At 33.5% G+C, this 13,836-nt stretch overlaps 1 protein-coding gene across 2 annotated transcripts in view; it reads right to left on the reverse strand.

Moving 5' to 3' along the window:
* Positions 1-13,836, reverse strand: part of prkg1a (protein kinase cGMP-dependent 1a) — a 138,003-nt gene that overhangs the window by 42,920 nt on the left and 81,247 nt on the right. For both annotated transcript variants that reach the window (XM_056470811.1, XM_056470810.1), the window contains exon 4: positions 6,706-6,811. In XM_056470811.1, coding sequence (XP_056326786.1) covers positions 6,706-6,811 — 106 coding nt within the window. The remainder of the gene's footprint in view (positions 1-6,705; positions 6,812-13,836) is intronic.

The following is a 13,836-nucleotide window of genomic DNA, read 5'->3' on the forward strand; positions in this document are numbered from 1 at the left end:
ACTCAGGACAATATGATATTTCAGCTTTTCTTTTATAATAAATCAGCAAAAATGTCAGCAATTCTGTGTTTTTCTGTAACCATGGGGTGCTGTGTGTACATTAATGAGGATAAGAATGAACTTAAATGATTTTAGCAAATGGCTGCAATATAACAAAAAATGCAAAATATGAGGGGGTCTGAATACTTTTCTAACATATTTAGGGGGTTTGGTCTGTCAAACAAACAAGTAGAAGTTCTCATCGGTAAACCCCTAAATAAATCTTTATTACGCGAACAATACAAAATTTAAAATAAAAGATGAAAGTTGGCGATTCATTCTGCTGTGGTGACTAAAGGGACGAATAAAGATGAATAAAGGGACTAAGCTGAAGGACAATGAATGAATGAATGAATTAAGAGAACTGTTTATTCAAATAATTTGTTAAAAACTGCTGATTAGCTTAGAAATGAAGCAAGTGAGTCATCATAAATGAATTATTACAAATGGCTGCAATATAACAGAGTGAAAAATGTAAGGGGGTCTGAATACTTTCCGTACTCACTGTAAACATGTATGTAAATACTGTATAACTGTTTAGTATATTTTGTATTTGATGTATGCTTGTATTTATATCTACATAATACATTTTACATTACATTTACATTTAGTCATTTAGCAGACGCTTTTATCCAAAGCGACTTACAAATGAGGACAAGGAAGCAATTTACACATCTATAAGAGCAACAGTGAATAAGTGCTATAGACAAGTTTCAGGTGTGTAAAGTCTAAGAAGCAAAGCATTAGTAAAAATTTTTTTTTTTTTTTTTTTTTTGGAGAGAGAGAGAGAGAGAGAGGGCACCATTAGTGGTATAGCCAGAGAGGCAGTTGAAGATTAGGAAGGAAAGTGGAGACTAAACAGTTGCGTTTTTAGTCGTTTCTTGAAGACAGCAAGTGACTCTGCTGTTCTGATGTAGTTAGGGAGTTCATTCCACCAACTGGGCAGATTGAATGTGAGAGTTCGGGAAAGTGATTTCTTCCCTCTTTGGGATGGAACAACGAGGCGACGTTCATTCACAGAACGCAAGTTTCTGGAGGGCACATATATCTGCAGAAGTGAGAGCAGATATGAAGGAGCCAAGCTAACGGTCACTTTGTAAGCAAACATCAGAGCTTTGAATTTGATGCGGGCAGCAACTGGCAGCCAGTGCAAACGGGTGAGTAGCGGAGTGACATGTGCTCTTTTGGGTTCATCATAGACCACTCGTGCTGCTGCGTTCTGAAGCAGCTGAAGAGGTTTGATAGAACTAGCTGGTAGCCCGGCTAGCAGAGAGTTGCAATAGTCCAGTTTGGAGAGAACAAGAGCTTGAATATCATAATACATAAAAACTATACACACATACACACACACACACACACACACACACACACACATCTAAATACATTATTAATCTTGTTTAGGGGCTTTGGAACATACAAGTGGAAGTTCTTATCGGTAGACCCCTAAATGAATCTTTATTAAGTGAACAATACAAAATTTCAAATAAAATGATAGTTCATAACCCATTTATTAAGAAATGTATATATTTATATTATATGTTTCTGTGTGGAGTTTGCATGTTTCCCCGTGTTGGCGTGGGTTTTCTTCTGGGTGCTCCGGTTTCCCCCACAGTCCAAAGACATGCGCTATAGGTGAATAGAATAAACTAAATTGGTTGTAGTGTATAAGTGTGGATGAGTGTGTATGGATGTTTTCCAGTGCTGGGTTGCAGCTGGAAGGGCATCCGCTGTATAAAACATATGCTGGATAAGTTGGCGGTTCATTTCACTGTGGCAACTCATGATGGATAAAGGGACTGAGCCAAAGGACAGTGAATGAATGAATGAAATTGGCCGTAGTGTATGCGTGCGGATGAGTGTGTATGAATGTTTCCCAGTGCTGGGTAGCAGCTGTAAGGACATCCGCTGTGTAAAACATTTGCTGAATAAGTTGGCGGTTCATTCAATAAAGGGACTAAGCTGAAAAAAATGAACGAATTAATTCACCTCCCAGGGCTTAGTGGACACATACGTGAACAGCACATTTTAGCTCTTAAGTGTCTATTTAAAATACTTTGATTGATTTTGAATTTTGTTACAGACATACAGTGTCATCCTGCAACTGTTTTGAAGTATATGAAATGTCCCAAATCCTATTTTAAACTGTCTAAAATGGGCAAAAAAAAGTTGTTTTTACTCTCTGATAGTCAAAACATGTTCAAAAAATATGTGTGTGTTATTAACGCATTAAAAACAGTCAGGAAAAAGTGTTTTATGCAAATTCAGACCACGAGTCCACATATATGGACATCATTTTTCTCTAAAAGTACATCATATCAAAAGATGATACACAGGTTTTCATTCTAATTAGGTTCCAATGAGCCCAAATAGCAAAGAGAAATAAAACATGCATATAAAAAAAACACCTTGGGCCTTAAGAGGTTAAGAGAACTGTTCATTCAAATAATTTGTTCAAAACAGCTGATTCGCTTAGAAATGAAGCAAGTGAGTCATTATAAATGAATCGTTGAATCATTAGCTGATATTCAAGAGAACAGCATTTTTGCTAGTGTGACGTTACTAGCTTACGCCATAACTTATTTAAATTACAAACAATAATTACAATATATTATAAATATTGCACACCCCTGGCCAATAAAAGAGAACCAATCTCATTTGTAAATAAATAATGGAATTTCCACTGCATATTAAGTATTTTGTTCATTTTTTAAATATTTTATTAATTTTATGTAACATAACTGTGTCTCATTTCATTATTGTGCTCAGAAGAAAACCATTTCTGTTCTCAAATTTCTTTTCTTAAAATGTAAAATAATCAAAACAGCATGTCACAATCACATACTGAAATGACTCCAGAGCTGCTCTTTTGGCCACCAAAATAATAATAATAATAATAATAATACCCCCAAATCCCTATCATTTAACAAGTCTAAACAAACAGATGAAGTCAGAATTATTAGCCCCCCTTTGAATGTTATTCTTTTTTAAATATTTCCCAAATTATGTTTAATAGAGCAAGGAAATTTTCACAGTATGTCTGATGATATTTTTTCTTCTGGAGAAAGTCTTATTTGTTTTATTTTGGCTAGAATAAAAGCAGTTTTTAATTTTTTAAAAACCATTTTAAGGTCAATATTATTAGCCTCTTTAGGCATTTTTTTCGACTGTCTACAGAACAAACTATTATTATACAATAACTTGCCTAATTACCCCAACCTGCCTAGTTAACCTAATTAGCCTAGTTAAGCCTTTAAATGTCACTTTAAGATGAATAGAAGTGTCTTGAAAAATAACTAGGCAAAGTCATCATAGCAAAGATAAAATAAATCAGTTATTATAAATGAGTTATTAAAACTATTATGTTTTGAAATGTGTTGGGAAAAAATCTTTTCCCTGTTAAACAGAAATTGGGGGAAAAATAAACAGGGGGCTAATAGTTCATGGGAGCTAATAATTCATCAACTGTATCTGCTCATGCAGTGGGTAATAGCTGAAAGGTTTGCATCCGGCTAGTTGGTATACGCTGAGCCAATTAGCCAGAAAAGCAAGGCATTATCTAGATTATGTAATAAAAGCTGTAATTGATCTTAATGAATCATGTTTAGGATGATCCCTGATGAGATCTCAGCATTAGCAAACACAAACGCACGCACACTCACACACATTTAAAAAAATGGCCAGAGTCTATGTTTCACTGCCGTGTGTGATGAGCTGATCATACATCAATAACAGCTTCTGCATAAATATTTCACATGCCATAAAAAATTCAAAGCTCCATTAAAGTCTCCTGTTACCGTTTAGCATTAGACTGAAGCAGAGAATGGTGTTATGGAGACACACTGAGCAAATATTTGTGTCTGAAAATGACTGTGTTATTTTTTTATTATCTTGTTTGAAAAGGTTGCTGATGAACGCATGACAAGAAATCCTATTTCAGCATTTGAGTGTCAAAGAAGCTGTTCTGGGGGTGGGCACTTTCACTCAGTATTATACTATATTATTTTAAACAAGCCTTGCAAAGTACCAGCAGTAATTAAAACAGACTAATATTTTTACGTTATATATACTATTTTTGTACTGTAATATGAGTAAATCCTGATAGTATTCATCCGTCATTATAAATGTAGATTTTCAGATGCATAAACCTTTAAGTGCCGTCTGAAATTTACTTCTAAAATGAGCATCTTTCTCAGCCTCCTGCATGTAGGTTCAATCCTTTTACATTTAGGGCACAGAATATGTTCCTTTTATTACCTTTTAATGGAAATAACTGAACAAAAACACAGGAGCCTGAGAAAAACGCTCATTTTAAAAGAAAATATTAGACGGCACTTAGAGGTTTTTGCATCTGATCTCTTCAAATACTTTACTAATCCAGGAAATTTCTCTTTCAAAACACGTTTTGTGCCAGTCCTGTTAAAATGTTAAGAGGCTGAAGGTCAGTAAAAAAATGCATAATAACAGCCTTAGTTGGCAAGTACTTTCACACCATATTCACAATTATGCTTGAGCTTTGTGCCAAGAGCAAATTTTCAGAGAAAAAAAAATAATCAGTTGCTCAATTATTCAGTTAAATGAATAACAATAAATGGAAAAGGGAATTTTTTAATTATAATTTATTAAATAATACATCAAAAGATCAATCAATTCTGAAAATAATTACCATTACTAATTTAAATCTAAAAGGTAAATACTTTGTTTTTTAAATTAATTTTTATTCTATTTCTATACTTTAATATATGATTATATGTTTTAAAGATATATGTATTTACCATTCAAATATAATATTATTAATATTAATAATACCAATATTATTATTATTTTTTTTATTATTGCAGAATAATTTTAATATAACAATAACAATAATAAAATAATAATAAAATAGTAATAATAATATTAACAAAAATATTTTATTGTGATATTAAAATTATTCTACAATAATAATAAAAATAATAATGATAATGTTAACAATATTAGTATTGTTATTATTAAAAAAAATGTTAAATTAATAATTAATTAAACCCAAAATGTATTTTTGTTTTATTATTGTGTTTTATTATAATCCTAAACATTTAATATATAATTATATTTGTTATAATTATTATATATAATAGCAACATTGTTAACATTAATTATTATTATTATTATTATTATTATTATTATTATTATTATTGTAGAATAATTTTAATATAATCATAATAATGTTAACAATATTTTATTATTATTATTATTATTATTATTATTATTATTATTATTATTATTATTATTATTATATTGTTGATAATAATAATAATAATTACAATATTTTATTTTTATTATTATTATAACAATACTTTAATAATATTTAATGAACTATTATTATTATTATTATTATTATTATTATCATCATTATTATTATTATTATTATTATAACCATATTGTTAAATGAATAATAATAATAATAATAATAATAACAACAACAACAACAACAACAGGGCAGCATGGTGGCGCAGTGGGTAGCATGTTTGCCTCACAGCAAGAAGGTCGCTGGTTCGAGCCTCGGCTGGGTCGGTTGGCATTTCTGTGTGGAGTTTGCATGTTCTCCCCGTGTTCGAGTGGGTTTCCTCTAGGTGCTCCAGTTTCCCCCACAAGTCCAAAAACGTGGTATAGGTTAAATTGTCCGAAATGTATGTATGTGACTGAGTTTGTATGGATGTTTCCCAGTACTGGGTTGCAGCTGGAAGGGCATCTGCTGCATAAAACACATGCTGGATAAGTTGGTGGTTCATTCCACTGTGGCAACCCCAGAGTAATAAAGGGACTAAGTCGAAAAGAAAATGAAGGAATGAATGATAATAATAATATTATTATCTTAATATATATTTACGATATCTACAAAGCATTGAATCAATGAATCAGTCAATCAATGAATCAACTTATTTCCTACTGCACCCCTGATTTTTTTTATCAAATATCTACCTTTAATTTCTAAGTTGCATGTTTTATTTTATTTGTAGTTTGTTGTTGTAAAATAAAAAAATATACATGTTTGTATATGGGCAGAAATATGCAAATAAGCTGATATTTCGATAAATATGTGTATCAAAAGTATTTATATTACTTTGTATCATATATTGTTTCTCTAAAAGTAAAGATTAACTCAGAGCTCAGAATATGAAAGCTAAATATCAAATCAATCTATAGACCAGATCAGTAAAAGCGCAAATTCAGTGTGTCTAATGCATCCACACACATAATTCACTCTGCTTTTGTTTGAACGGCTGTTAGTTCAAACGATCATTCACAAAATTAGCTCTAATTATCCAAATAATAAGTAACAGCACATAACTGCATTAGATCAATCATTAAAATGAATACACTACTATTCACTTTTCTCATGCAATGCACAAAATAGAGAGAAAAAGAGAGATGGCGAAAGCAAAAGAGGAAGAAGATATAGCGAGCAATAGGCTTTGAATTGAAGAAGCTTCCAAGAAATTCGTCTGTTCTGCCTGGATGTCTTTAAAGTCTTTGATGAAGACTTCTTTCATCCAGTGTGGCTCAGTAGCCCAACAATGCAGGATTCTGTCTTTAATATGTAAAATATGCAGCACCGTGCTCTCTTCTCGGGGTGCCATTATGCAAATGAAGATGTCAGATGATAAAGAAAGAGATGTGCTTGCTCACCTCTTCAATAACTCCATGTACTCTGCATGTTTGATTAGGCCTGTCCTCATCATGATGGTCTGGAAACACTGTCTGTCGATGGCCCATAACTTCACACTGGTCACCGCTGAAAGCACACACACACACAAAAAAACACTCATTCAGTTTGGGAACAAAGTTTTTTCATGTTGTGATGTTTTGATGCTCTATTTTCATACTAATGATTGTGGTTCTTTTTTATGCTTCATGTTACGTGCAGTTGAAGTCATACAGTGAATTATCAGCCCCCCTGTATATTCTTTTCCACAATTTCTGTTTAACAGGAAGATTTTTTAACACATTTCTAAACATAATAGTTTTAATAACTCATTTCTCATGACTGATTTATTTTTAGCTTTGACATGATGACAGTAAATAATATTTGACTAGATATTTTTCAAGTTATTTAGCTTAAAGTGCATTTTAAAGGCTTAATTAGGTTAATTAGGCAAGTAAAGGTAATTAGGCAAGATGGTTTGTTCTGTAGACATGCAAGAAAAATATTGCTTAAGGGGGTTAATAATATTGACCTTAACTTGTTTTTTTTTTTTTTTTTTAAATTACAAATTTTATTCTAGCCGAAATAAAACAAATACGACTTTCTCCAGAAGAAAAAATATCATCGGAAATACTGTGAAAAATTCCTTGCTCTGTTAATCATTGTTTGGGAAATAATTTTAAAAAAAAAAAAGATTCACAGGAGGGCTAATAATTCTGACTTCAAATGTAAGTTAAGGCTTTGCAAGCAAAGTTGGTGCCAGGATACAAAAATATTTAGTTGACAAGAAAATGCTATTTCAATCTTTCTAAATCATAGTTAATTGAAGCATTTTAAAACAACACATATGTTACCCCTTTTTCATATTTAATATAAGTCTTTTGTGTCCCCAGAATGTGTCTGTAAAGTTTCAGCTCAAAACACCCATAAGATTATTTATTATAGCTGTTTGAAGGGTCTATATAGTAGCTGGAAAAAAAGGTTTTGCTGTCTTTTTTGTACTGGCCCTTTAAGGCTAGTCCTCCCCGCCCACCGTTCCCACGTACCTGTCAGCAATCGCCGCCCTCGGCTGCCTCAGGAAGCAGATCTCACATAACGTGTGTGAGAAATACTACAGTAAGAACTTTAACAATCAGTATTTGATGCATTTTTTGTGGAGTTGCAACAATGAGTCACACACAACGTCATTACAAAGTTCACGCACACACACGGCAAGGACACAAACACATAGCACACACATACAAACGTAGCGCAGACATACACACACACACATAGCTCAGACACGCAGACACACACACAGAGAGAGAGAGAGAGAGAGAGAGAGAGGAGAGAGAGAGAGAGAGAGAGAGAGAGAGAGAGAGAGAGAGAGAGAGAGAGAGAGAGAGAGAGAGAGAGAGAGAGAGAGAGAGAGAGAGAGAGAGTTAAGCTTTGCACGCATGTGACATGATACTGGTAATATCCACTGCTGTATGGATATCTCTTATATTAATGTACAAAACCTGATTTAATGTCCACAAACCGTGATTGAAGAGTCTTCCTTTATAATTGTTCTGACACGCGGCTGTGCTGATTAAGTGCATCTGAAGTGAATCGCTGTAATTCATTACACACATGCTCTGTTTTAAAACATGTTAAACTTGTAAAACTCACTCTTGATCATGTTTGATGATGATTGATGATCCTAGCGAACTGAACAGACCTTTTATTCCCGGTTGCTTTGCGCTCGTCCTGTCTTGATTATATGATTATACACGTGACTACCGGACATGTTGATGCGCGGAGCTGTCAATCAATATTGGTGGGCGGGGGGACCGCTCTCCTACGTAAAGTTGCGGTCGATCTGAAAACCGCTCCAATTGGTCCACCGTTTTTATGTTGTTAAATTTGAAAAAAAGGACTGGGTGTGTTTATTTCACCCCAATATGACAGTTTATACACTATACTTACACACATTTCTGTCCAAACAGCTTGAAAAGTAGATTTTTCACCATAGGTGCCCTTTAAATGATTATTTGTGATTTATACTATTAATTTCTTTACTAGAATGCAAAGAATAATATGAAAGCATTTAGATATTGGAATATAAATGATATTTAGATCAATTATTATGGATGCATCCAAACTTAATTTTTGATTTTAAAACACTTACAATTTGAAGGCTTACAGCCAATATATACTGTAGGTCGATAAATATAAACTCTTTATTTTTTTACATTCACTTTAAAACCTTATATTAATAACTCATTCATTCATTTTCCATTGGCTTAGTACCCTTTAATAATCAGGGGTCGCCACAGCGGAATGTACTGCCAACTTATCCAGCATATGTTTTATGTAGCGTATGCCCTTCCAGCTGCAACCCAGTACTGGGAAACACCCATAAACTCCCATTTACACACACACACACACACACACACGCACACACACGCACACACACGCACACTGTTCTGACACAAAACTTTTACAAAATGCTCCAAACCATTTTACACTTCTCTATAAAATTAAAGTGATTTCTCATTCATTTTCCTTCAGCTTAGTTCCTTATTTATCAGGGGTCACCACAGTAAAATGAACCGGCAACTATTTCAGCATATGTTTTACGCAGCAGATGCCCTTCCAGCCACAACACACTGAGAAACACCCATACACTCTAGCATTCACCCAAACATTCATTCAATATGGCCAATTTAGTTCATCCAATTCATATAGTGCATGTCTTTGCGCTAAACTGTGCAGGAAACCGAAGCACCTGGAGGAAATCAACGGCAACACGTTGGAGAACATGCAAACTCCACACAGAAATTACAACTGACCCAGCCGAGGTCACTGTGCCGCTCCTAACTTTATATATATATATATATATATATATATATATATATATATATATATATATATATATATATATATACATATATATATATATATACAACTAGAAAAATGTCACAATATATTGTGCATCTGTAATATTTATTGCAATATCTGTAATGTGTTTTGTAACAGTTTATTTAAAATGCTGTTCGGTCATTATTATTATTGTTATTATTGTTGTTATTGTTGTTGTTGTTGTTGTTGTTGTTGTTGTTGTTGTTGTTATTATTATTATTATTATTATTAATATTATTATTGTTGTTATTATTATTATTATTATTATTATTATTATTATTAGACTTTGTTTTACAATTTTACTAAACTTTTACAAAATGCTTCATCATATTTAACAGTTCTCTATAAAACTAAAGTCATTTTTGTTTCTCGAGAAATATATCTTAGCTGAAATAAGATAAAAACTATTCATTAAAACTAATTAAAGCTATTAATAAAAACTACAATGGCATCTCAATGATATACAAATACACACTGATCTCTAATGCACAAAAATATTTGCAGTTACATATATTTAATCTCATTTGCTATGCATTGTAAAGTAATCAGTATTCATTTGGCTCAATGACATCCAGACGTGTTTAAAAAGTACACACAATGCATAAAAGCTCACTAAAGGAACATCACTGGCACACAATACCTAGAAAAATACTGCAGAAACATATTTACATAACATGTACATACAGTATAAACCCACACATAAAAATGACATTTTGAGCTACGAGTCTCTTTAATAGCAACAAGGACCTCAATTATGGCAACAACCACAAACTTATCTACATATTTACACTAAACACAACTAATAAAGCATGTTTTAACTGCTGTATCCAAACCATAATGACAAACAGCAGTTATATGACTAAATATTTACAGATATTGCAGCATTGACTGGGTATTTCATCATCAAAGTGCAGACGAGGAGAAGGAATGCGAGGAGTGAAGACGACATTGCAGAAATAGAGGCGACGTTCTAGGAAAGTGTGTTTTACTATTGCCTTTCCTACGGTCTACTGAACTCTGACTCAAGCAGATCTGTCCACAGCTTAGAGAAACCTGCTGTCAACAACTGTCAATGAAACACAACCAGCTGAACGGTGTGTCAAAGCTACAATGATGCTCTCGATTCTTTGTGTTCTTCTCGGTTACAAATGATGTTTTCATTGGAAGCCGTCAATGGAGATTTTGCATGCAAAAAATCAGTTATTCTGTTATTAACAGTTTATGTATTTCATGATTCACTGTTTTATTTTCAGTTTATTTATGGTTATGAATTGTATTTTGGGACCTTTATCTCTGCTCTGACGACTTTAACAATTATTTTTACATTTTAGTCATTTAGCAGATGCGGTACACCATTGTGTATCCACAATAGTAATGTTTGTTTCATTATTAATTAATTAATTTATTTATTTATTTATCTATTTATTTATTTATATCCTGTTAAAAGTAATTTATTATCACTACTAATGACTGTGTGTGAGACTAAATAAAATCAACAGTTGAGAAAGCATGCGCGCTGTGTTACCATGGCGATGCACATTGTGTTTACTTCAGATGCAAGCAGTGTTGCCAGATTGGGCGGTTTCGGATTTGATACATCTGGCAACACTGGATGCTAGTAGGCTCTGCCTGGAGAAATGCATTGAAGTCTGATTGTGATTTTGTTTCTCCTGATAATTCAGATGTGTTTCATGAAAAGTGAATATGTTTATTATAATGAATGTAAAAAAACATGCGAGTACACATTTACTATGTGTTTTTAAAGTTAATAGCTATTTACGGTTGTTAACTGAGTAGAGAGATTCCGGTGAAAGTACCTGTAAAAAATACTCAGTTAGTCTGAGTTACGTTTGTTACAACTGTCTCTCCAATAAATAATATGCATTTATATCAGTATGTGATAATTGAACAGAAAATGACTTATTATGTGTATGTATCGGTTATATATTTGTTGAAGTAATGTATAAATTTTGTGAGTAACATTGGTAATTGGTGTCAAGTGTAACTGTTACAGTTTAAATGACACAAATAACAAACGCATGATTGTGCTGTATGTTTAGTAGTTCAGTCCCACTTAAGTGGCCTTAACTAATATGTACTTACACAGGAATTAATAGTTTGTTGTTGTACTTATGTACTTATTGTGTAAATACATGTATTTACTGTGTACTTATACTTGATTAAATACCTGTATGTAATTACATCTGTAACTAACGTCTGTATTTACTTTTGTAAGTACACTGTTGACCATCCCTTAACCCAGCCTTTAACCTACCCATACCACCAAACCTGTGCATAACCCAACTTAAGACCACAACAAGTGTTCTCAAATACATTACGAACACAGTAAGTACATTGTATTTATTTTTTGATGCAAGAACATAGTAGTTAAGGACACCTAATATAAAAAGTGGGACCAGTAGTTCTATAGTAAATGGGTACAGGGCTTGACATTAACACCCGCCAACCTGCCAAATGCCGGTAGATTTCAGCTTTGGCGAGTTAGACAGTCACTCCCACTAGCCACTTTGGCTTGTTGAAAATCATTTTTAAATAGTGGTTTTATTAAAAGTAGGGTTCAACAATAAGGATGACCCAATATTCTTGCAAATGTGATCTTATAATCGAGAAACGATAACGAACGGTTGATGAACTCACCAGGCTTGGGTGAGCATATGAAGAATCTGATGGAACCAGCCACAGCACAGAACAAATCTATGCCCTTTTTCAGCCTTTCTAAAGCACATAAAGAACAGCTGCTCTCTCGATAAAATCAGCCATTTACCAACAAAACTACAGTCACCGGGCAGTCAGATGCCCCTCCCATGACGCGATTCAACGTCTATAGTGAATTGAACTTCAAGTGTGAATGAAGCGAATTTGACATGTAAATGAAGCGAGTCAACTCACAGGGCTCTTTTTCAATGATCTAGGCGCAAAGTCTAAAGTGCAGGGCACAAAAGCATTAAGGGCAGGTTCAAATCCTCTTTTGCTATTTTAAACACGTGAAAATACACTCTTCGTCCTGGGGCATGATCTAACAGGGTTGTGCTTATTCTCTTAATGAATTATGGGTGGGTTTTGAGCATAATGTTCATTTAACCAATCAGAATCTTATCTCCAATTCCCTTTAAGTGTCAGTTGCGTCGCGCCATGGTCCATTTGCTATTTACATGGCAACCTTTGTAAGTGGAAAAACTGAACGCTTCACTAGCGAGAAAACAGTTAAACAGAGCATCTGCAGTGCAAGGATAAAGAATGAGCCTCCTCCTCTTTACTTTACTTTTACTCTTTACTCATTTACTTTCGTGGATTAGGAAAACATTGTGAGATGTTCTCACTCCACTAAAGACATCCATTAGCTTATATATTTAATTTAGTTTGTTAAGAGCAAAGATTTGCTTCAAAACTATTTCCAAATGCAGTTCTAATTTCCAGCAAACGAATAAATGAACAATAATAACGAAGTGTGGTCAAACAACTGAGTTATATCCAAACACACATCCTATTCTTATGCCCCATATGATGCATACATCTCCAAAACCCGACAGGTGGACAAATCTAAACCAGTTTTTTATTAAAACAAATATAAATACACTACATTACAAAGTGTCTGGTGCAAAATGTGCAAAACTGGTGCATGTGCTGGTTAAAGTGTCAGAGAGATGAAAGAGTGTGTTTGTTACAGGTGGTTTGTCAAGCCCACTCACCTGTGTGAAGCACACTCAGAATAGTATATTAACTTGAGGTTGTCGTGTAGTGTGGTGCGGGAGAGGGGGTCCTGGTTTTGTCCTGGTTTAGGTGATTTAGTTGTCTTTTAAATGATACTACTGAATCAGCAGTCCATGTGGGAATAGGTTGAATATGGGTTAAATTATGTTGAATATTCAACAATGCATTTAAAAACATGACTTATATTGACATTTAGTAGTTTGAAACAATATACTGTATGAAATAATATATAGAGAATTAAGTCCATAACAGAAAAAGTACTGATAGTGTATTATCAGGTTATTTAATTGAAATAAATGTGCATATTGTGCCTTTAATACTAAATAACAAAGACAAAGACAATAGACAAAGAACAAAGATGGCGCCGATGGCAATGGCAGCCTCCGTGTCGTGCTCTGCAGTAGTGTTTGTGTTTTTGTTAGTTTGTCCTGTCTCAAGTCATATTCCTACAATTAGTTTCACCAGAGACGAATTGTTGGACATTCGGGCACATACACCAC

Source organism: Danio aesculapii, chromosome 13 (assembly GCF_903798145.1).
Source record: "Danio aesculapii chromosome 13, fDanAes4.1, whole genome shotgun sequence".
Taxonomy (NCBI): domain Eukaryota; kingdom Metazoa; phylum Chordata; class Actinopteri; order Cypriniformes; family Danionidae; genus Danio; species Danio aesculapii.